Below are 24,811 nucleotides of genomic sequence, written 5' to 3' on the forward strand. Positions count from 1 at the left end.
CTAGACTGAAGAAAGTTGTAATGTCAATCTTACCAGGACCTGTGTGGGAAGGAAAGATTGCATATCAAAATTGGAAGTCATAGGGGCTGGGGTATGTCACAATCAGTAAAGTACTTGCCTTATAAGCTTAAGGGCATGAGTTTGATTCCCAGAACCCACATTAGAGGAATAAATAAATAAAGCAGGGTCTGAGCTAGGGAGATGGTTCAGTGGGTGAGGCACTTCCTGCCAAGTCTGATGACCTGAGTTTTATCCCCAGAACCCACATGGCAGAAGGAGAGAACTAACTCCTGCAAGTGGTCCTCTGGTTTCGACGCATGTATAATGGCAAACCACACACACACACACACACACACACAATTAATATATGGCTCATCGGTTAAAGGCTCTTACACTCAATCTGATGACTAGGGGGTCAATCTCCAGACTCTACAAAGTGGAAGGAGAGAACCGACTCCCACCAGTTGCCCTCTGACCTTCACACATGGGCCATGGCACCATGGCATTGGGGAGGGAGCTGCTGAGACTATCCTAGCATTGGAGCTTTACAGAGGTAGAGGCAGATGGACCCAAGTCTCCCTGGCCAGTCTAGGCTACTTATTGAGCTTTGGTCACCGAGAAATGCGGCCTCAAAGTTAACAAAGTGAAGCTCCTGAGGCTCCACATCCCAGGTTGTCCTCTGCTTACACACACACACACACACACACACACACACACACACACACACATGCACCTACACTCTCTAACATACATGCAGAATTGGAGGCAGAGAGCCTGGGGTTCCATGGTCCCTTCCTCAGGAACATTCCCAACTGTCTCAATGACCTCCCACTAAGGCTATGTATATTGAGATGGGATCTCACTGTGTATTCTTAACTGGCTTGTCCCTCACTATGTAGACAAGACTGGTCTCTAACTCACAAAGATCTGCCTGGCTCTGCCTCCCTAGTGCTTAGCACAGACCCCACTTTTTTCTTTATTTTTATTGAGCTCTACATTTTCTCTGCTCCCCTCCCTGCCTCTCCACTCCCCCTTCAACCCTTCCCCAAGGTCCCCATGCTCCCAATTTACTTAGGAGATCTTGTTTTTTTCTACTTTCTACTTCCCATGTAGATTAGATCTATGTAAGTCTCTCTTAGTGTCCGCATTGTTGTCTAAGTTCTCTGGGACTGTGGTTTCTAGGCTGACTTTCTTTGCTTTGTGTTTAAAAACCACCTATGAGTGAGTACATGTGATAATTGTCTTTCTGTGTCTGGGTTACCTCACTCAAAATAATGTTTTCTAGCTCCATCCATTTTCCTGCAAAATTCAAGATGTCGTTATTTTTTCTGCTGTGTAGTACTCCATTGTGTAAATGTACCACATTTTCCTTATCCATTCTTTGGTTGAGGGGCATTTAGGTTGTTTCCAGGTTCTGGCTATGACAAACAAAGCTGCTATGAACATACTTAAGCACATGTCCTTGTGGCACGATTGAATATCCTTTGAATATATACCCAAAAGTGGTATTCCTGGGTCTTAAGGAAGGTTGTTTCCTAATTTTCTGAGAAATCACCACACTGATATCCAAAGGGGTTATACCATCTTGCATTCCAACCAGCAATGCAGAAGTGTTCCCTTTTCCCCACAACCTCTCCAGCATAAGTTGTCATCAGTGTTTTTGATCTTGGCCATTCTTACAGGTGTAAGATGGAATCTCAGAGTTGTTTTGATTTGCATTTCTCTGATGGCTAAGTGTCTTTCACTTACGTCTTTCCTTAAGTGTCTTTCAGTCATTTTAGATTACTCTGTTGATAGTTCTCTGTTTAGGTCTGTACTCCATTTTTTATTGGATTATGTGCTCTTTTGGTGACCAATTTCTTGAGTTCTTTGTATATTTTGGAGATCAGACCTTGTCTGATGTGGGATTAGTGAAGATCTTTTCCCATTCTGTAGGCTGTTGTTTTGTCTTGTTGACCGTGTCCTTTGCTTTACAGAAACTTTTCAGTTTCAGGAGGTCCCATTTATTAATTGTTTCTCTCAGTGTCTGTGCTGCTGGAGTTATATTTAGGAAATGGTCTCCAGTGCCAATGCATTCAAGTGTATTTCCTACTTTCTCTTTTATAAGGTTCATTGTGTCTGTCTTTATGTTGAGGTCTTTGATTCATTTGAACATGAGTTTTGTGCATGGTGATAGATATGGCAGACCCCACTTCTTAAGGCTCAACCACCACCCAACAGTGCCACCCTGGGGACCAAGTTTTAATATATGATCCCTAAAGACTGCCCATGGTCTGGTAGATGATCACATACCCATGCACCCACTGGCAGCAGCAGTAAGTTGACTGGGTGAGGGGAGCACATTAAATTGGGGGAGAAGAGTAGTGGTGAGAATAGGGGAGGAATTGAAGGGAAGGGATTGGGGAGTACACTTGATCAAAATACATTGCATACGTGTATGGAATCCTTAAACAATAAAAAAAAATTTTAAAAAGGATAATCCCGTTCAGACATGTTCAGAGGCCCACATCCCAGATGATTCTGAAACTGGCGGGTTGATAGCTGATACTACCTATCACAGTGGCCTTTGACAATGTCTAGTAAACTAAGGAGGACTAGCTGTAATTGTCAACCTAGAGTCACCTGGGAAGACAGTCTCAGTAGAGTCTCCTGTCTGTACTGGGTTGGCCTGTGGGGCCTGTCTGTGGAGGAATTGTCTCAATTGAGTTAGTTGATGGGACTGGAGAGATGACTGAATTCAGTTCGCAGCATTTCCATCCTGCAACTCCCAGTTGCCTGTAACTACAGCTACATGGGATCTGATCTAATGCCCCCTTCTGGCTTCCACGGGTACCCACACATACATAGCACGCATGCATGTGCAAGCACACACACACACACAGAGCAATTGGATCAGGTCAGGCCAGCCTGGAACTAACTACAGAGCTAGTTCTAGGACAGTCAGAACTACACATGAAACCTTGTCTGAAAACAAACAAGCAACTTTAACTGGCGTGGGAAGACCCGGTCTACTATAGGTGGCACCATCCCCATGGGTCTGTATAAGAGTGAAGAAATGTTGCCAGCAGCAAGCAGGCAAACAGACAAAACATGCACTCATTCCCCTCTGCTCTCGACTGTGGATGTGATGTCGCTGTAACTCTGCAGTTGCAATGGACTATGCCCTGGAGCTGTGAGCTAAAACAAACCCTTCCCCCTAAGTTATTTTCTGTTGGGATGTTTTGTCACAGGGACAGAAATGAAACTAGGACAGTCTGTTGGGAATAAACAAAACAGTCATTTGTATGTCCACTCCTTTCATTTGTACAAGGGGGACTCAGAGACCAGAAGAAATTAGAACAGTGCCAAGACTAGAATGTAGTTCAGGGTCTCTCCACATCCCTCTCCTCTGGGACATGAGCAGAGGGATAGGTGACATGGTGGTAGAAAAAAATATAGGGCAGAGAAGCACTCAGCCTCGTGAGGGTGGGATGAGGCTCTGCCCACCCAACCCATCTTCTTTCTTCCTGTGTCCATCCTTATCTGGTGTGTGTGTGTGTGTGTGTGTGTGTGTGTGTGTCTATCTGTAGAATGTATATGGATATATGTATGCATATATGGGTGCGTAAAGAAGCCAGATGTTTGTGGTATATGTGCATGTTTGTGTGTGTGTGCAAGGACATAAGGACCAGAGGAGGACACTGTTCTATACTCTCTGCCTTATTCCCTTGAGACAGAGTCTATTACTGAACCTAGAGCTAAGCAAGCCCCAGAGATCTTCCTTTCTTCGTCCCAACAGCACTAGGGTTGCAGGTGTATGTGTTGCCATGCGCAGTTTTTTACGTGTATGCTAGAGATTCAAACTTCGACCCTCACACTTGAGCAGCAAGTGCTCTTACCCAGGAAGCCATCCCTTAAGACGGCTGTCATTATCTTCATCATCCATTCAGCTCTCAAAGTCACGGCCTGGGTGTTTTCCTGATCCCCCTTCTCTCACACCAGCCACTTAGTACCATAAACAGTGAACATAGAAAAGCACACATCTCTCCTGTGTCTTCAGCCTTAATCCAAGGTTCCTGGGAAGCCATCATAATAATGATCTGTACGTGTCTTCCTGGGCCCCCCTGCCCTTATCTGAGCCTCTTCCAAACCATCTTTGCTCTGAGAGTTGAACAGCCTTTCTTTCTTTAATATTTGCTTCTCTTTGTTTCTCTCTCTCTCTCTCTCTCTCTCTCTCTCTCTCTCTCTCTCTTCTCTCTCTCTCCCTCTCCCTGCCCCCCATGTATGAGCATGTGCAGGTATACCTATATGTGAAGACCAGAAGACAGACAACCTTAGCTGTCATGGGAGCCATCTACCTTATTTTTTTTTGAGAGACAGGGTCTCCTACTGACTGGTAAATAAAGTTTTTCTTTTTTGACAGGCAAAATTTTAAAACCTGGAGTAGAACTGAACATGATATCATGTAACATGAGGGCCTGCTTGTTGGGGTTTCTGTCCTGCCCAGTTCCTGCAGTTGTTATGTCCCAAATAAAAATCACACTGAGTTTTACATAAGTTATAAACTGATTGGCCCATTAGCTCAGGCTTCGTATTAGCTCTTATATCTTATATTAACCCATTATTCTTGTCTATGTTAGCCACATAGCTCAGTACCTTTTTCAGTGGGGCAGGTCACATCCTGCTTCTTCGGTGTCTGGACAGGACTGTGGAGGGAGCTTCCTGCTTCCCAGAATTCTCCTGTTCTCATTGTCCTGCCTCTATTTCCTGTCTGGTTGTCCCACCTATGCTTCCTGCCTGGCTACTGACGAATCAGCGTTTATTTAAAACATAATTGACAGAATACAGAATTGTCCCACACCAATATTACAAGCCTCTTTTCTTTTATTTATTTATTTTTTCGAGTCAGGGTTTCTCATGTAGCCCTGGTTGTCCTAGAACTTGTTCTGTAGACCAGGCAGTCCTTGAACTCACAGAGAACTGCCTGCCTCTGCCTCCCGAGTGCTGGGATTAAAGGTGTGCACTACCACCACCACTCAGCTATCACAAGCCTCTTAACTCCCACTTGGGAAGCTGAAGTAGGAGGATCAAGGGTTCAAGGCCATAATGGGCTACATAGTGAGATCTTGTCTCAAAAAATAAAAAAAAAACAGGAACTGAAGAGATGGCTCAGTGGTTAAGTCTGCTCTTCCAATATGCAAGTTCAATCAATTCCCAGCATCCCTGGGGTGACTAACAACCATCTGCAACTCCAGTTTCAGGGGATTTTATGCCCTCTTCTGGCCTCCACCTGTACAAGGCAAAACACCCATATATATAAAATATTTTTTAAAAAAAAATAATTAAATTAAAACCAGAAATATAAAAATAGTCAGATTTTCTTGTATTGATTGAAGGCTAGCAATGTACTAATCTTCATATTTCCAAAATGCCCCCCATCGTTACCACCATAATAATCATGTAAGCTGGCCATAGTATAATCATTTAAGAGATAGGAGTGCTGAGGGTCTGAGAGGCTTAAGACTTTCTCCATGGTTGGGGCTGGAGAGATCGCATCAAGAACACTTGATGCTCAACCGTGAGGACCTGTGCACCTCTGTAACCCCATCACTATTGAGAGTAGAGACAGGAGGACCACTGGCGCTGGCTGGGATCAACCTAACTCCAGCGTCAGTAAGAGACTCTGTTCCACGGGAATGAGATAGAGAGTGAGAGAGCAGGACACCAGACGCCCTCCTCTGGCCTCACGTGCAAATTCACCACACATACACAAAATAATTATAAAAATATTTAACAATAAACAGACAAAAAGATCAGGTCCAAGGTTAAACTAACAAAAGCCATTATAGGAAGTGAGATGGATCATAGTGATGGAGTGGTTTCCTAAGGTGCTCAGGACCCTAGGTTCTACAGAGCACTGGTAGGAAGTGGGATGGATCACAGTGATGGAGTCGTTTCCTAAGGTGCTCAGGACCCTAGGTTCTACAGAGCACTGGTAGAAATGTGTAACTCAGTAAATAGAGAGCCAGCACCCTGATGTGAACACTGGCTGTAGTCCTGCTATGTGTCAACCTTTCTCGAACCATGTGCTGTATAACAAACTGAATAATCCCTTACTGGGCCTGGTGGCACAGACCTGTCCTCTCTGCTACTCAAGTGTCTGACTGAGGGTCATAGGTTCAAAGCCAACCTGCACAAATCTGTTCTAAATTCATTTCTGTTGCTGTGATAAGAAAACGCCCTTATCAAAAGCAACTTAGGAGAGGAAGAAGATTATTTTAGTTTCTAATTCTAGGTTCTAGTCCATCGTGGCAGAGAAGTTGAAGCCGCAGCTTCAGACAGCTCACCATCTCGTATCTACAGTCAAGGGCAGGAAGAATGAAAACCATGCATGCTCACTTGCCATTCCGGTCCAGTTTCTGTTGCTGTGGCAACCACCATGACCAAAGCAAGTTGGGGAGGGGAGGGCTTAATTCATCTTCCACTTCCAGGTTACTTCTCATCCCTGAAGGAAGGAATCACAGGAACTCTATCAGGAGTTGAAGCAGAGACCCTGAAGGAATGCTGCTCACTGGCTTGCTTTCTTACACAGGTGCCTATGCCTGCCTTTTCTTACACAGGTCAATATGCCTGGGAATGGTGTTGCCCACAGTAGTCTGGGCCCCCTCATACCCACCAGTCAAAACAACCTCTCACAGGCATGACACAGCCATTCTTCTCTGTGCCATTTCTCAGTCGAAGCTCCCCCTCCCAGGGTGACTTGAGGTTGTGTCAAGTTGACAACTATCCAGGGCACTTGCTTTCTTGTTTGTCCTTATTTGAATCTCACCCCTCTGCCTAGAGAACAGTTAGCCGGGTCTTCCCACATCAAGTCACTTACTTTAAGACAAAATCCCCCACAGTCATGCCCCCAGGCCAACCCGGTTCCTCACTGAGACGCTCTTCCCAGTGATTCTTGGTTGTCAAGGTGACAATTAAAACTAGCCATCACTCACCTGTCTTAAAAGAAAAAGAAAGTAAAAAGAGTGCTGGGATGTAGGTCAGTGGACGAGCACGTACTAGCAGGCCACACTCTAGATCCAACCCCAGCACCCAAACAGAACAAGTCAAGTGTGCCTCTCAAAACTGCAAAACTGGCTGGGATTATTTTTCTTTATTTGTTCTGGGGTGTGTGTGTGTGTGTGTGTGTGTGTGTGTGTGTGTGTGTGTGTTGGTGTCTGCAGGCCCAAGTTTGATGATGGGAGTCTTCTTCAATCTCTTGTAACCTTATCCTTTGAGGCAGGGCGGGATATCTCACTGAACCTGGGGCTGCTAATCTGGTCAGCCATCTTCTCTGGGAGTTTCCTGTCTCTGCTCTGCCCCCGCTACACTGGGATTATAGTGGGGCTGCCCCATCTACCCCGCTTCTAGGTAGGTTCTGAGAGTCTGAACTCTGGCCCTCATGCTGAACTACTGCCCAAGTGCTCTCTTTACCCGTTTCTCTAAGGCAGGGTCTCATGTAACCCAGGTTGGCCTCAAACTCACAAAGTAATCAGAGAGGCCCTGACCTCACAATCTTCCTGCTTCCACCTCCCAGGTGCTGAGGTTTTAGACATGTAGCACCAGGCATGGCTTTGGGGTATGTGTGGGGTTCTGTTGATACAGGAGCTCACGTGAGGCACCACACCTAGCTTGATTTCAGACTTGTATATATGAGCATGCGTCTGTGTGACTGCACATCCACACATGTGGATGCCAGATGTTTGTGTGTCGTTGACAACTCTTTGTCAACTTGACACACAAACCCATCACTATTAAACCACAGCCCTTCCTTTCTTACTCATCCCCACGGTCTCACATTAAAAACACAAATAACTTAAAAAGTCCCCACAGACTTTAAAATTTCAGACATTAAAATTTCAGTCTCTTTAAAATAGCCAATCTCTTTTAAAATACAAAGATTTTTTTCAAAGTCTCTCAACTGTGGACTTCAGTAAAATACTTTCTTGCTTCAAGATGGAAAGATCAGGGTATAGTCACAATCAAATAAAAGCAAAACCAAATTCCAATCCTCCAATGTCTGGGATCCATTCATAGTCTTGTCTCCTCCAAAGAGTTTGGGTCACTTCTCCAGCTCCTTCCTCTGCGGCACACACAGCTTTCTTTCTAGGCTCTGGCTGGCTTCACTCCACTGCTGCTGCTGCTGCTGTTCTCGGTGGTCATCGCATGGTACTGGCATCTCCAAAGTCCTGGGTCCCTTGCTGCAATTGGGCTGCCCTTTCACCAACAGCCTCCAATAGGCTCTCTTGATGACGCCAAGCTTCAGCTTCTCTGCATGACCCCTTCATTCTTGGGCCTTCAGCTGTCACTGAGGTTTCTCTTTCACCAATGGCCCCACCTAGCTTCTCACAGTGCCCCAAGCCTCAGCCGCTCTCCGTGAACTCTTCAGCCTTCGAACCCTTTACCACCTGAGTGACTCTTGCACATTATCAAACCTTGCTGCCAGCACAAAGTACAACCTTGGCTGTCTCGGGGCCTCTGGAACCCAGCTTCTCTGTGCTCTTGGGAAACCCTTCCCAGAAGATCTCACCCTAGTGATTCTGGGCTCTTCCTAATCACGATTAATTTTTTAGCTCCAGCCGACCCGCATCAAGTATCCCAAACAAAACAAAGTTTTGCTTTTACTAGTTCTGCTATCTTGTTAATCACAACTTATTCTTCAACCCCAGCTAACCAGACCCATAAAATCTTAACTCGAAATAACAAAAGGCTCTGAAGTTTCACAAGCCAGGCCTTCATCCTCGGCATGGCGTTCAACATTCCTACCTTCTAAGTTCCCACAGAACACCTCACAGAGCTCTTAACTCTTCCAGCCCAGAGTTCCAAAGCCCTTCCACAGTCCTCCCAGAAACACGGTCAGGTCTGTCACAGCAAAGACCATTACACTGGGACCAATTTGTCTTAGGGCTTCAACTGCTGCAATGACCAAAACACACTGGGAAGGACAGGGTTTATTTGGCTTACACTTCAGCGTTGCTGTTCATCACTGAAGGAAGTCAGGACAGGAACTCTAATAGGGTGGAATGCTGGAGGAAAGAACAGACACAAAGGCCATGGAGGAGCACTGCTTGCTGGCTTGCTCCATATGGCTTGTTCAGCCTGTTTTCTTATAGAAACCAGGTCTACCAGCCCAGGAATAGCACCATCCACAATTGGGGTGAGCCCTTCCCGATTGGTCACTAATTGAGAAAATACCTTAAAGCTGGTCTCACTGAGGTCATTTCCTCAGCTGGGGCTCCCTTCTCTCTGATGATTCTGGCTTGGGTCAAGTTGACACGCAAAACCAGTCAATACAATTCCTGGCACTAACTTCTGTCTTAGTTAGCATTTCTATTGCTGTGAAGAAACACCATAACCTTGACAACTCTTTTCAAGGAAAGCATTTCATTGGGGTGGTTTACAGTTTCAGAGGTTCAGTCCATTATCATCAGGGTGACATGCAGGCAGACATGGTACTAGAGAAGGAACTAAGCATCCTACATCTTGATCCTTATGGCGGCAGAAGTGAACTGTCCCATACTGGGCATAGCTTAAGCATATATGAGACCTCAAACTCTACCCCCAAGTGACACACTTCCTGAAACAAGGCCACACCTAGTCCAATAAGGTCACACCTCCTAATAATGCCACTTTCCATAGGCCAAGCATTCAAACACATGAGTCTGTGGAGAGCTATTCCTATCCAAGCCACTGTACCGGAGGTCAACACTGAGTATATTCCTCAATTGTTCTCCGAGACACGATCTGTCACTGAACCTGACGCTTGTGGATTTGGGAGGCTTGATGGCTATCTAGACCTTTGTCTCTGCTCCCAGTTGATGAAGCTACAGAATTTTTTTTATTTTTATATGGATGTTGAGAATCAAACTCAGGTTCTCATGCTTGTTGAGAGAGCATTTTACCAATGGGACTGACTCTCCAGCCCTGATTATGGACTTTTACAGGTTGAGAATATTTGTGCATACCAAATAAAACAATTTAGGGATGGAAGCCCATCTAAACCTTGGATTCACTGATATCTCATGTATAGTTAACATACATGGCCTGAATGTATTTCATGTGCTATTTTGTGTCTTTGCATTTGTCAGGGGGAGAGGTAATTGTAAATTAAACCTGTATGTGTGGAGGTTTGTGCACATGAGTGTTGTAGCTACAGAGGCCAACAGAGGGCAGCAGATCACCTGGAGTTGGAGTCCCAGGCTATTGTGCTTTGGGTGTAGTGGTGTTCCAGCACAGAACTCAGGACCTCTGCAACAGCAATGTTTGCTTTTAACTGCACCTCTCCAGCCTATGTTTTATTTTGGTTTTTATTTTTTAATGGTAGTTTTTTTTTTTTTTATTTTGTTCCAATGTCTCAGCATTGTGGTTCTCTGGGACCTAACTCAGGTTGTCCGGCTATGCAGCAAATGCTTTAACCTGTGGAACCATATTTCTGGTTTCCATCACTGCATTTTGGTTGTGATCTGTCACATGTGAGATTTTCCACTTTCTTTAGCATGTCAGGACTCAACTTTTTTTTGGAGTCTTCCGACTTTGGATTTGCAGATTAAGAATCTTCAGTATTATTTGCTGTTTGTTGAAATTCAGACACTTTGTTGCGTGGCAAAACAGGAACAGAGACAGTGTATAGTTGAAGTTGTTTGGGTGAGACATCTCTTTCTAAAAGCTAATGAAACAAGTAACTAGTTACCTTTTAAAACTAAAAACCTATCTATGAGAAACAGAGACAGGAGAAATTCAAGTTTCAAGCTAGTCTGTGCTTCAAAAAAACACCCAAGAATTGGAGGTATGTCTCAGAGGTAGGAGGACTGCCTACCGGCTACCCAGTGAAGAGTAGACTATATTGTTTGAGTAGTTCAGTGCTGCCTGTTCCCCAAGAGGGACTGAAGGTGTGGCTCAGTCAGAGGACTTGCCTAGCCTGCTCAAGGTCTTGGGTCCCACCCACAACCGTGCAAAAATAAAGTGTTTCTTTGTACAATGGGTCTGCACGTGGTAGCCCAAGGGAAGTTTGGGTTGCTTTTGCCTCTACTTTAGAGTGAGCAGAAATTTAATGTGTTGGAGTGAGGGTGGGGAGGATGAGGGGACACAACCCAAGGCTTCCTGAGTCTGGGGAGCAGGAGCAGAGATTTCCTAGATCCTCCTGCAGGGTGTCAGGCCTGGAACACAGTGTTTAATTAGGTCTCTGGGAAGGCCCCCAGTGGACAGGCTCCCATCTTTTCTCACCCAGGGAAACGAGTCTGAAAAAGTGTTCCAGCTTCCAGGCAAAGGAGGGGTAGGGCTTTCCCTTCTTTCAGTGTGCCTGCTGGCTCAAAGCTGGGACAGACTGTGCTTTAGATTCCCAGAACCCTCCTCCCAAGCTCTGGCCTGTCTCCCACCGCTGCCTGGGATGAGAGAGGCCAGACACTGGAAAAGGAGGGAGCCCAGCACCAGCCCAGAGTCCACCCTGACGTGTTTATATTTATGGGAAGATGAAAAGCAGAGATACAAGGAAACCTTGTGGGGAAGCAATGGTGAAAGAGACAGGAGTTCACACGAGGCTGTCCAGTCTTCAGGAATAGGAACAGAGCAACCTAGGGGATGGGCGAGATCCGAAAGGAGACAGCAGCCAAAGTCTCAGGAGAGCAAGGGCAAAGTCGCTCTGGTCCAGCCACAACTATACTGTGGTCATTTAGAAAGAGACTGACTGAAAATCGGAGGGGGTATTTAAGGACGGGGGGAGGGGACCAGCTCTGGGGAGATGGCTCAGTTTTTAAGGTACTTGCTATACAAACATAAGGACCTGAGTTCAGATCCACAGCATAAAAAGCCAAGCATGATGGAGTATGTCCAAAACTCCAGCACTTAGGGTGGAAGTAGAAACAGGGCGATCACAGGGCGCAGTGATCTACCCAAACCATGAGCTCTAGTTCAGTGACAGACACTGTGTCACCAAAAATAAGGTAGAGAGAGTGATAGACAAGACACCCAAACATGTGCATGTACAGGTGAGCTCATACATACAGACACACACACACACATACCACACACACACACACACACACACACACACACACACTGCTAGGCATGTAGCTATATAACTCAGTGATAGAGTGCTTGCCTAGTCCCTGGATTCAATCCCCAGTCCCTCACCTTCATAAAACTTAAACAGAGAACGACTTTAAGAGGTAGCGATATTGCTTCTGGGTATATGTGTAAAAAGAACCAAAAGGAGGGCCAGCAAGATGGCTCAATAGGTAGGGAAGCTTGCTTCCAACTGCTGATGACCTGAGTTTCAGTTCCAGGAGAAGAGAAGGCAGAAGGAGAAAGCAGACTCCTACAAGCTGCCCTCTGATGTAGAAGCACACACAATAAAGGAATAAATAAATGTAAAAAAATTAGGCCGGGTGGTGGTGGCTCACACCTTTAATCCCAGCACTCAGGAGTCAGAGGCAGGCAGATCTTTGTGAGTTCAAGGCCAGCCTGGTCTACAGAGTGAGTTTCAGGAGAACTGAGAAACCCTGTCTCAAAAAAAAAAAAAAAAAGTGAAAAATAATTGAAAGTAGAGCTAGAGCCAGCTGGGGTACTGCGTGGCTGTAATCCCAGGACAGGTGTCACCAAGGCAGGAGGTTCACAGTTTGAGGCTAATGAGTTTCTCATTAACCAGAGGAATCCAGCAAAGCCCTGTCTAAGAAACGAAGCAAACAAAAACATGGAAAGCAGATTGTAAGCAGATATCTGTATGAGCCTGTTCTTGGCAACCACCCACAAGAGCCAAAAGACAAATAAACAAAATGTAGTCTGGGCTGGGGAGATGGCTCACTTCATAAAAGCGCTTGCTATACAAGATGAGGACCTGAGTTCAATACCAGGGCCCTGCATAAAACAGTACAGCGTGGTTGGGTGGCAACGGTGCACACGCCTTTAGCCCCAGCACTTGCGAGGTACTGGCAGATGGATCTCTGTGAGTTCGAAGTCAGCCTGGTCTACTAAACAAGTTGCAGGACAGCCTGGTCCACAAAGCAAGTTCCAGGACAGCCAGGTCTACAGAGTGAGTTCGAGGACAGCCAGGGCTCTGTTACACAGAGAAACCCTATCTCAAAAAAAAAAAAAAAAAAAAAAAAAACCAAATAAGCAAGCAAACAAAACCAGACCAGCCTGGAGGAGAAGCACAGGTGTAATCCCACTGTTGAGGGAAGACAGACGAGTCTCCCAGACTAACCAGTATGGGCAAGTGGGTGTGTTTTGAGACAGACCTTGTCTCAGAAACCAAGATGGATGATTATTTTTGATTGTCCAATTGCCACAGTGTAGAGCATGTGGGAACAGCCCTCATAAAGGGTTGTCTACACAGGGCTAGCCTGTGGGCATCTCTAAGGGGCTTAAGGAGTTTGTATTTCCTGAAAAGGGAGGACTCAAGTGACTGTGGGTAGCACCTTTCCCTGTAATCTGGAACTATGAGCCAAAAATATCCTGTCTCCCTGAAATTGATTTAGACAGGGAATTGTATTACAGCAGCAGGAAATGAAACTAAGGTCCCGAGGAAGGCCGCCCAGGGTTGACCTCTGTCCTTTACATGCACGTACACATGTGCACTCTCCCTCCACATACAGGAACACACACAGACATGCGCACAAGTGAAACGAGGCCGATGCATACAGTGAAGTGGTGTGTGGTTCTGGCTAAGAAGCGTAGATCCAGCATGGGAGTCTTTTGGAGAAATGATGCAAAAGCCTGGAACCCCAGGGTAGGCATATGTCTTAGCCACCGTGCTTCTGCTGTGAAGAGACACCATGACCACAGCAACTCATAAAAGAAACATCTCATTGGGGGCTGATTGACAGTTTCAGAGGTTTAGTCCACTATCATCACGTGGCAAGCACGCAAGCAGGAGCTGTAGGCAGAGAGAGACTCTGAGCTTACTTGAAACCTCAGAGTTCTTCCCAGTGACTTGCTTACTACAAGGCCACACCTCTTAGTCCTTTGAATCCTTTCAACTAGTGCCACTCCCGGGTGACTAAGCATTCAAATATTTGAGCCTATGGGGGCCATTCTTATTCAAACCACCATAAGCCACTCCTCATAGACTGATAGTCCTATTATAACTCAAAATGTATAGTCCAACTTCAAAAGTCCCCATAGTCTATCACAGTCTCAACACTGTTTAAAAGTCCAATCTCTTCTGAGACTCAGGGCAATCTCTTAAATGTAATCCACTGTAAAATCAAAACCAAAAAGCAGCTCACATACTTCCAACATGCAATGACACAGAATATACACTACCATTCCACAAGGAGGAAAAGGGGCATAGGGAGGAAATACTGTACCAAAGCAAGGTTGGAAACCATTCTCATTCAAACCACCACAGCATATCACTGGAGAAATGAGTTCCCATTGGACAAGAGGAACATAAGCCCATCTTTGTGCTGAGGAGTAGGGTCTTCAGTCCAGGAGACCTCACCTCTGTTACCCCTTGACCAACAGCCTCTTTTTCCAACCTGTAGGAAAATGACTTTTCAAGAAGCTTCAGCGAGAGCGCAGAAGACCTCAGTCTGGATATGGGAGCCCTTCAGGGCAGCGAGTACCTCCGGGATCTAGGCCTAGCGGCTCCTTCCGACCACCATCAGTCAGGAGTGGCTATAGAGCCTGAGCCCAGAAAAGAAGCCAGAAGAGAGTCCCTCTGCTCAAGCTATGCGGGAGATCCAGTCCTGCCTCAGAGACGCAGCTGGGAGAGGCCACGGAGCTGCTCAGAGAGCCGTCGAAGGTCAGTCCCCCATCACTGCCTACCGTCTGGGAGGCCACAACCAGTTCTCAGGACATACTGTCATCCTGCCTGTTATCCAGTTGTGTGAATTTTGCTGAGGAGACGTAAACCAAACATCTCTTTACCCCCAGATAGGGCACCCAGTGACAGACCAAAGAAATGATCCCATCCGAGTCCAGGTCAGAGATCTGACTTCATTGGAGCTGCTTACAAGAGTTTGGGCAAGGGATTACTTGTGTGAGTGTAGATAGTTACTTACGTGAGTGCCAACTCTGACTCACAAAGGCTGCGTGGCTGGGACACCCTGCACAACCTCCAGATGGGTCCACCAAAGAGCCTCTTCTCCCCCAGCAACTGTGTGTGAACTTCTCACACATCAGATTGGTGAGCTATCTTGTGAGCTTCTGAGGGTTCCCCTTCCCTCCAAAGGGGAAGTTGCAATTGGTCAGAAGCATGTGTGATCCTGTATGTGCAGGTTCCTGCACTCACAAACACATGTGAGCGTGCATGTGTGGATCCCTGTACATACAAACACACATGTGCGTATATGTAGACCCCACTTGGCTCACACTCACCGTGTTAAACCCATGCCTGCCAGCCTGTAAGTGGTGGAATGTCTACACAAAATTTGTCCCCCGCCTGCATGCTACAGACTCACACGTGATCTAAACACAGATGAGGGCTCCCTCCACCATAGGAGCCGCATCCAAAGTAGAGGGTCTTTGGTCACCACTGCCCTGCACTCCTCCCAAGGGGGATCAGCTGGAGCACAGCCTAACACACAGGAGGTCCTGGGCTCCACCCTCAATATTGAAAGGGGGGGGTGAAAGGAAGGAAACTGGGAGAGGGAAGAAGTGAGAGAGGGAGGAAGAAAGGAAACTATCATAGAAAAAGAAAAAGGGGTGGGGGACTCTCCCTGAAGACACAGACTCCGCTGGTATTGGAAGGTTTGGAGCCTGCTGTGTGCCCTACCTCTCTCCCTGATACTGAAACATCTCTGTGAGTTCCCTCCTGCCTCTGCATGTCTAAGGCCATGGCCAGATGGATACCACCCACTAAAACTTCAATGTCTGCTCTTCCCTCAGGCTCAGCCTTGATGCCTCCATGGTGGACGAAGGAGCCTGTCTCCCCCGGACTCTGGCTAGCCTTACTCTGAATCTGTCTGGAGAGGGGCAGAATACTTGGACCCAAGTATGCTTACCTGACAGCGAGACTCCAGCAGAACCCTTAAGTAAGGTAGGCAGAACCTACACTGAGTCCAACAGTAGGCACCCCTCTGGGCTGCGATGCCAGTATGATGGGTGGGAGGGAACATCTTCCCCAAAGCTATCAGGAGTCACTCTTAAGGAAAGAGGGAGCTCCCTAATTTAGCCATGGATAAGACATTTCTGGGCCCTGAGATATTATTTGCAATAGTGTGTGTGTGTGTGTGTGTGTGTGTGTGTGTGTGTGTAAAACACAATACCACAGACTAGGTGTATTATAGAAAAAAAGAGGTTTGTTTTAGTGTGTGAGTCTAGAAGTTTAAGGTCAAGGGTTGTGTTTGGTGATGAATTTGTCATCCAGTGGTCCTCAGAGGTTCAGTACATCACAAGGCAATAGATGAGAAGTGTCTGTGTATATTCCTTCAGGGTCTATCATCTCGTGTGTGCATGGGTGTGTGCCTGCATGTGTGTATGTGCATACGTGTGTGTGTGAGAGCACACGAGCACACACACACACACATGTTCAAGAATGTAGGATGGGAAGAGGGTGTGGAAATCAAAGGATAACCTCAGATATCATTCCTCAGTGCTGTCCATCTTCTTCTGAGACAGGCTTTCTCATGGGCTTCTGCTAAGAAAGCTGGGTATGGGCATGAAAGGATGTGCCTTTAATCCCAACACTTGGGGCAGAGGTAGACAGATCTCTGTGAGTTCATGGACAACCTGGTCTACATAGTGAGTTACTGGATAGCTAGGACTATGTAGAGAGGAAGGGAGGGAAGGAGGGAAGAAGAAAGGGAATGAGGGAGGGAGGGAGGGAGGGAAGGAGGAGGGAGGGAGGAAGGCAGGAAGGAAAGACCTTGCTATGTAGGCTAGGCTGACTGGCTAACAAACCCCATGAGTCCACCTGTCTCTACCGTCCCTAGCACTGAGATTATAAACATGAACCACATGCCCAGAGTTCTCATTTGTATCCTCGTGGCACTTTAGGGACTGAGCCATCTCCACAGCCCTCTGTCCCTTCTGATAAATCTTCCTGGGGCTGGAGAGATGACTCAGTAAAAACCCTGCTGCTTAAACACAAAGACTTGAGTTTGGTTCCCTGGCTCCTGTGTAAAGGCTTGGGGCATGGTGGTGCAGGCTTGTAATTCTAACCAGGCGGGGGTGACGAATGATCGCTGAAGCTCACCAGCCAGCTGGCCTAGCCCAGTCGATGAGCTCCATGGTCAGTGACACACAATGAGAGATGCTGCCTCAAAATAGAGAGAGAGAGAGAGAGAGAGAGAGAGAGAGAGAGAGGAGGGTTAGTGAGAAGGTTCAGTGAGTAAAGGCACTTGCCAGCAAACCTGATGACTTAAACTCAGGCCCCAGGTGTCCTCTAACCTCCACCTCTACACATATGTGAATACAAATACACATCTCTACACACCTCTACACACATGCGAATACAAATACACACCTCTGCAGACACAAAAACACAAATCGATCAAATAAAAAATTTAAATATAAGGTGGAGAGTGAGAAAAACACTGTGTTGACCTCTGACCTCCACACACATGTGCATATAGTCACACAAACACATACATGCAAGATACACACATGCACACTTCTTCTTTTATTTTTTGTTTTTCAAGATATGATTTTTCTGTGTGGCCCTGGCCATCCTGGAACTTTGTAGACCTTGCTGACCTCAGACTCAGAGATTCACCTGCATCTGCCTCCTGAGTGCTGGGATCAAATACGTGCACCACCACTGTCCAGTTTACACACACAGGTTTTAAAGGTGGAATACACCTTTAACCCCAGCACTTGGGAAGCAGAGGTAGGCAGATCTCTGAATTTGAGACCAGCCTGGTCTACACAGTGAGCTTCAGGTAGCCAAGGCTGCACAGTGAGACCCTGTCACCAAAAAAAGATGACACTCAGGGTTGCTCCAGCCTGAACAACATTAATGCAACCCTAGTCTCACCCCCCCACCCCACCCCCACAAGGGCTCGTATCTAGATTTGGAAGGTCAAATTCCCACATTTTTAATACCCCACAATGGGGGTTCATCTCCAACCTGAGTTTCAGATTGGACAAACCATAGTCACATCTGGCACTACTAGGGTCAAAGAATCTTCTCTAAGATGGACGTGTTCCCACCATAGGAGACTCATGGGACTGGAAAGATAGCACCATCAGAGAAGTCTGAGCTGGATCCCCAGAGCCCAGTATAAAAAGCCAGGTGTGGTGGGGCGGGACATGCTTGTAATCCCAGCCCTGTGGAGGCGGAGACACAGAGATCCCTGGGACTCACCAGCTGACCAGCGTAGCCTATTTTACCAAATCAGTGAGGAATATTTGCTAAAGCAAAACTAGTAGATTGTGCTTTGAGGAATGATTCCCACAGTTGCAAGCACGCTGCGCACGCGCACACGCACACACACACACACACACACACACACACAAAGAGAGAGAGAGAGAGAGAGAGAGAGAGAGAGAGAGAAGGATCTTAGCCATAAATGTTAGCAGCAGGCTGGGGGAAAGAGAGTCTGTCCCCTTATCCTGAAGCTCCAGCCAGGCATAAAGAATCCATATCAAGAGCGCAGCCTGCAATGACAGGAAACCATGATTGGGGTCTGCATCCGGGGAGAACGGGGCTCAGAACCGAGATGGCAGCTGACACCTAGGGAATGCATCACCTACGTCTGGGACATCTTTGTCCCTAAACATGACCTGTGGTTAGGGGTATTTCCCATTCATATGGATTTGAATGTGAAATCATATATAACTCAAATATAACTAGGGGCTCGAGGAAAGGCTTACTGCCTGATTGAGCAGAGGGAGGCCCTGATGTGACTGGAAGCTGGAGCTGGGGGAGGAGGTGTGGTACTTGGGGTGCCCTTGACCTGGGGCAGGGCAATTAATCCTGTTCCCCTGATAGGAATGTATCAGCCCTGAGAAAAGGCTAAGATCCAAGTCAGTGCCTGTGTCCCAAGAGGAGATCAGCTGTCTGGAACTGACTTCTGGCTCAGACGCATCCACTGCACCTGTGCAAGGTAGCCAGGCCTGGGAATGTCTTTGGGGCACATCAAGTGGCTGAGGCAGGAAAGTGCTCCATGGGTGGAGCCCCAGGCGGGCCTCAGGGAGGGCAGGAGGATAGAGGGAGCACAGGGTTACTAGGGTAGGAACTTGGCAGTCCTATGGGTCCAGAAAGAGGGTATTGCCCCCAATGTCTGTCATCTGCCTTTCTCTGGGGTGCCTCTAGCTTTTTCTCCTTCCTCCTTTCTTTTCTGTGCCTCAGTCTCCCTCCCTCCCTTCCCCTCCCTCTCCTTTACTCCTTTTAGATTTTTATTAGTATTAATAATGTGTGGTTGATGTGTTGGGAAGAATGTGCACATGCCATAGCACACACGTGGAGGTCAGAGGACAGAAGTTGGTTCTTTCCTCCCACTATGTGGGTCCAGGGGAGCCAGCACCTCTGCCTACTGAGCCATCTTCTATCCCACCCCGTCCCTCTGCCTCCCTCCCCCACTCTCTTCTTTCATCTCTCCTCTTGCACTGTTTCTTATTGCCTTTCTCTCTCTCTCTCTCTCTCTGTCTCTCTCTCTCTCTCTCTCTCTCTCTCTCTCTCTCTGCATCCCTTCTTTACCTCTCTCTCCCGCTCTGCTCGGCTCTCTCTCTCTATTTCCTTCTTGGTCTCTGAATCTCTAACCAAAGACTACACCTCTCTGTTGTCACTCAAACTGCCATATGATTCCAGCCTGCTATTCTAGGGGGCTCTGAGCCTCCCTGGCTTTCCTCTGAAAGAAGGAACAGGGAGTGTAGCTCCTGAGCTTGCCAGGGAGCAGTCTGTTAACTTTGCATAGACGCATTAAGATGATGGTGCAGTCCCTGGTCTGTGGCTTCTTTCTGCCTCTCCTCCCTGAGACATTGCTAGTGTTATATGTACAGCCTCTTATGCTTCCGGGCCCAGAGGTGGGTGTAGAGCAAGACCCTTCCTCATTCCTACGACCCCTGTACTGGGGACTGATTCTAGGCCTTGAACCACCTGTGCTGGAGTGCCTGGAAAAGGACCATGTGGAGCCAGACCACGTGTGAGTGTCTGTTCTGCGACAGCCAGGAGTTCCCCAGTGGACTGGCTGGGGGGAGGCGGGTAGAGGCTGGGTCCAGAGGATGTAACTGCTGCTTGTAAGCAACCTTGGCTGGAACTGTGGCTCATTTGATAGCGTGCTCACCTAGCATGCACTGGATTCCATCCCTAGTACTACACAAACCAGGCATGTGGTAGTGTCTACCTGCCATCCCGGCGCTCAGTGGGTGGGAGGCAGGAGAGCTGAACGAGAGTTCAAGGCTAGCCTCTGCTAATTGTAAGTTGGAGGTCAGCCTGAAACACATGAGACCATGCTTCAAAAAAAATTTTTTTTTTCCCATAAGTGATGATGCTAGCCTAATCTGGCTTAGTCTCACATAGTGGGACTTCTCTCCCAAACAACCTTTGCCAGGAGGAAGACACCGTGGGGTCTTCAGGGCACCCAAGTAGAGTGTGCATGGGGGCCCAGGGTCTGGTCAGAGTGCCTATGTTTGTAATCCACCCCTTCCCTAGGCTGATAGTGCAACAAGTGCTTCAGGAACTGCGACACTACCACGGGTGAGTGACGGCTGGGCACGGGAGAAGACAGGCATGAGACAGGGAGAAACCGGGGGACGTATCCATGGGGGAGACAGATGTGGGGAGACAAGCGTGGCCACAGGTAGAGGCGTAGACAGTTACAAAGATCTGGTAGAAAGAAGAAAGGAGCTGGTGGGTGTGGTGATCCAGGCCTCTCATCCCAGCACTTGGGAGGCAGATGAAGCCAAAAGACTGTGAGTTTAAGGTTAGCTTGGGCTATGTAGTGAGACTCTGCCAAGAAGCGAGGGAAGGAAGGAGGGAAGGAGGGGGAGGTTAAGAATGAGGAGGGAGGGGGCAAGGGGAGAAGAAAGAAAAAGAAAAAAGAGGAGGAAAGGAAGGGTGCTGAAGAGGAGGATGGAGAGATGAAGAAAGGAAATGTAATAGAGAACGAAACAAACAAGAAAAGGTGTCTGTTCCCTATGATGTGTTAGAAAACGTTCCTGATATGCTTGTGTGGTTTGTCCAAGACACAATACCACTGCCCTCTGCTGGACAGCCTGCTGTCATGTCCCCGTTTGCAAGCCCCCGGCTGGGCCCCTGAGATGCACTTAGTGGGGATGCAGAAATGAAGGATAAGGATTAAGTTGTCTGAGGACCTAGATGACTATCTCACTCTGCTCCTACAGGGCCCGTCAGCGAGCTCACACATCTACCAGCCCTGGAGGAACCCACTCCAACCTCACCTGGTTTGAGTTCTTGTCTGAGTAAGCACAAGCTTCCATCAGTGGCTCTAGTGGGGTCTTTATGCCAATTTCCCTAAGAGCAGATTTCACCTAGAGAGCAAAGGTTGAGATAGGATAATCATAGGTTCAAGGACTGCCTGGGCTGCAGAGCGAGGGGAGGGGAAGGAAGCGGGAGAGAAAAAGGAAAAAAAATGAAAGGAACGGTGGGGAATTGGGAACCACAGATAGGTCACATCAGGGGGAGACAGATTCCAGGAGCACCTCCCAGAGTTGCCTCAGAAAGCCCTGGAGCCCTTCCTGACCTTCTTCCCACCCTCTAGGAGTGAGGATGGTGCAGGCAAGAATGAGAAGACAGAAAAGAGCACCAGAGTGAAGCGCAGCCTGAGCTCCCTCCGAAGCAGGGTCACCAGGCAGAAGGAGAAGGTAAGGAGGCTGAGCTGGAGCTACGGGGACTCATTCATCCCTCCCCAGTGCCAAAAAGTACCCTTGACTCAGGAGCCCTGGGATGAAAGCCAGGGCTGGATGAAAGGAAGTGGGGAGCATAAAAGGACCAGATGTTAAGTGTTTACAGCTCTGGGGGGAAAGGAGCCGAGGAATACCACAATATCACACCCCCACAACAAACCTACACAAGATGTTTAGGGAGGGAAAAACCCAGGAGGGTGGCTACCTCTGCTCAGGTGAGAAGCAGCAGGAAACTGAGCAGAAGACACAGTTCATACAGGATTTCTTGAGGGAGGGGGAAGATTTTCAGGGTGCAGATCGGTGAGAGTTCAAGTCCAGAGCTTGGACTTTTTTGCTCTGTAGGGTAGGGGCTGGGTCCAGCCATTAGAACGGTTGGAGTGTTCTGTGGGTGGAAGTTGGTGGTTGGAGGTCCCCAGGAGAGGGGCTCGGCCACTCATTTGCTTTCAAGGGGCTTACAGCAGGCCATGCAGAAGATATCCTGAGACCCATCATTGTCTCATGCAGGGGAAGAGCCCTGCACACCTAAAGGATAAGATTCAGGATGCTCCAGGGAGGCGGGAGTGTGTCAATGGGCACCAGCTGGTGCGAGGAACCTTCTTGGGCCACTCTAACTGTCCTCTGTGTGGCAAACCCTTGCTGAGTTCAGGTGAGTCCAGGCCCATCCATCCACCCAATGGGGGCGTCTGTCCTCTTCCTTCCTTTTGTCCCTCCGTTCTCTGGTACATTCTGGTTCTATTTCATTCTTACCTGTGTGAGCAAGTATCAGCAGCAATCTGGATGGAAGCAGAGGACCAGTCAGTCACTGACGATGGTGACTAAGCTCCCTGATTCAGCTTTAGCCTTGGGAAAATCCAGCAGGACATAGACTCAGGCGGGGTATTTATCTGATGTGGTGACCAAATGTCTGGCGCTTACTGGCCGAAATCTCAGAAATGTGTTTTGTCATAGTTCTGGGACCTGGCTGGCCAAGGTCAAGGTATCTAGAGGGTGTCAGGTCTCTCCCAGCTTTTGGCAGGCTGTAGACAGTCTGTGACAGCATCATCCTACAAGGTTCTTCTTGTATAGACTTTGGGTTCCCAAACTCTCTTTTCTCTTTCTGTTGTACATGTGTCTATTCAAGTATGTACACTAAAGAACAACCTTGGCAGTCCTTCCTTGTGTACCGTCCCATCCTGTTTTATGTGGGATGTGTGTACAGGTACATTCATGGACATATATGCACATGGTGCACGTGTGTGCAGAGGCTAGAAAATCATTCTGGGTATTTCCCCCTATTATTCTCCACTTCATTTTTTGAGACGGGGTCTTCACAGAACCTGGAGCTTGCTGATTCAGCTGCTGCCCACAAGCCCCAGGGACCTTCCTATCTCTGCCTACTAGAATTATAAGCATTGTGCCCCTCATGCTTGGCTTGCTCATTTATTTTTATTTTACATGGGTTCTGGAGGATCAAACTGAGATCCTTGTGCTTGTAAGGAAAGTATTTTACTGACTGTGCCATCACGCCAGCCTCCAACCTCCCTTCCTTTAAGACTCGTCATCATATTGGAGTAGGAACTCAGCCTAGTCCATTATGAAGCTCCTTGTGAGTTATGACTATATGTGCAAGGGCTTGATCTTCAGTTTAATTGCACTTTACTTATTTTTATTTTTTATGTGAATATGTGTGTAGGTACAGAGGTCAGTTCTCTTCTCTTGCCATGTGGGTTCTGGGTTTAGAATACAGGTCATCGGGCTTGGTGTCAAGCCTCTTTACTGGGCCATGGTCTTATTCTGCAATAAAGGGAGGGATGGGGCTATAACATATGAATTGAAAGGAGACAATTCAACCCATAGCATGGAATTTCCTCCCTCCGGGGTGGGGGGCTGCCCAAAACTGCTGGGCTGGGCTGGGCTGTACATTTACAAAGCCCTGGACTCCACCTTCAGCATGAGAGGTGAAGGCCTGTGATCTCTGAACTCAGGAGATGAAGGCAGGAGGATCAGAAGCTCAACACTGAAATAGGCTAGATAGTAAATTCAAGGCCAACATGAACACATGAGATTTTGTCATGTGTGTGTGTGTATTCATGCATGTGTGTATGCAGTTTGTAGCAAGAATTCAAACTACAGAGTATTTACAATCAAGACTCAGGCAAGTTCAAGGTTCAAATGCAGGACATCAGCACTATTGACCTTTAGGACTAAGTAATTTTCTTAGAACAATGATTCCTGACCCACTAGGCACTAATAGCACCTGCCTAGCCTAATGTTATGACGAAATGTCTCCAAACATTGTCAAATGTTTCGAGTTGGTGTTGGGCAGAGTAGTCCCAGGTGAGAACTAGCTATTTGAGACTACTAGGAATTCCTAGTGTGTACATAGACTTGGAAGTAAGAACAGGCCTGGTGCCTCCCAGGCACCTGAGTGATAGGCTTTTATTAATCATCCTGCCCTCCCTCAGCTTTCAAAGTGTCATTTCGCTAGTTAAAGGACTATGGGTGTCTGCCTGCGGCTACTACTATCTACTGTAATGATGACTGAATCCAGGACACATTAGCCAGTATTCTACCACTGAACTACACCCCCAGCTCCTCACTGGGGGATTCTAGGCAGGTACCCTACCACTGAGACACACCTCTAACCTAGTTTTTAAAATAGAATCTCATTTAGTTATCCAGGCTGCCCTTGAACTCACTCAGTAGCCCAAGTAGACCTTGAACTTGCTGTCTCCCTATTTTTGAGTAGGTGTGATGCTGTGGTTTCTTTTTTTTTTCTCTCCTCTCTTCCTCTTCTCTCCCATCTCAAAGCCTCCCATCTCCCTTTCTCTCTCCCTCCCCCCTTTCTTTCTTTCAGAAAGGGTTTCACATAGCCCTAGATACCCTCAGGTTTCAGACTTGCCGTGTAGGTAAAGATGGCCCAAATTTAGGGACAGCCTTGCTGTGCTGAGCACTTCCATTGTCCCAAACACCTAACTCTTTGAAGAGCATCCTCATCTACCTCTACATCTCTTTCATAGATGAGGGAACTGAAGCTGAAAGAAAATCCCACATTTATTTGGCTGGT

At 47.4% G+C, this 24,811-nt stretch overlaps 1 protein-coding gene across 4 annotated transcripts in view; it reads left to right on the forward strand.

Moving 5' to 3' along the window:
• Positions 1-24,811, forward strand: part of Arhgef18 (Rho/Rac guanine nucleotide exchange factor 18) — a 105,648-nt gene that overhangs the window by 14,181 nt on the left and 66,656 nt on the right. For all 4 annotated transcript variants that reach the window (XM_087902871.1, XM_087902876.1, XM_087902869.1 and 1 more), the window contains exons 3-10: positions 14,499-14,758; positions 15,844-15,994; positions 18,890-19,004; positions 19,985-20,042; positions 20,552-20,596; positions 21,244-21,321; positions 21,621-21,723; positions 22,270-22,411. In XM_087902871.1, coding sequence (XP_087758997.1) covers positions 14,499-14,758; positions 15,844-15,994; positions 18,890-19,004; positions 19,985-20,042; positions 20,552-20,596; positions 21,244-21,321; positions 21,621-21,723; positions 22,270-22,411 — 952 coding nt within the window. The remainder of the gene's footprint in view (positions 1-14,498; positions 14,759-15,843; positions 15,995-18,889; positions 19,005-19,984; positions 20,043-20,551; positions 20,597-21,243; positions 21,322-21,620; positions 21,724-22,269; positions 22,412-24,811) is intronic.

This window comes from Myodes glareolus, chromosome 2 (assembly GCF_982192425.1).
Source record: "Myodes glareolus chromosome 2, mMyoGla1.1, whole genome shotgun sequence".
In the NCBI taxonomy this organism is placed as follows: Eukaryota; Metazoa; Chordata; class Mammalia; order Rodentia; family Cricetidae; genus Myodes; species Myodes glareolus.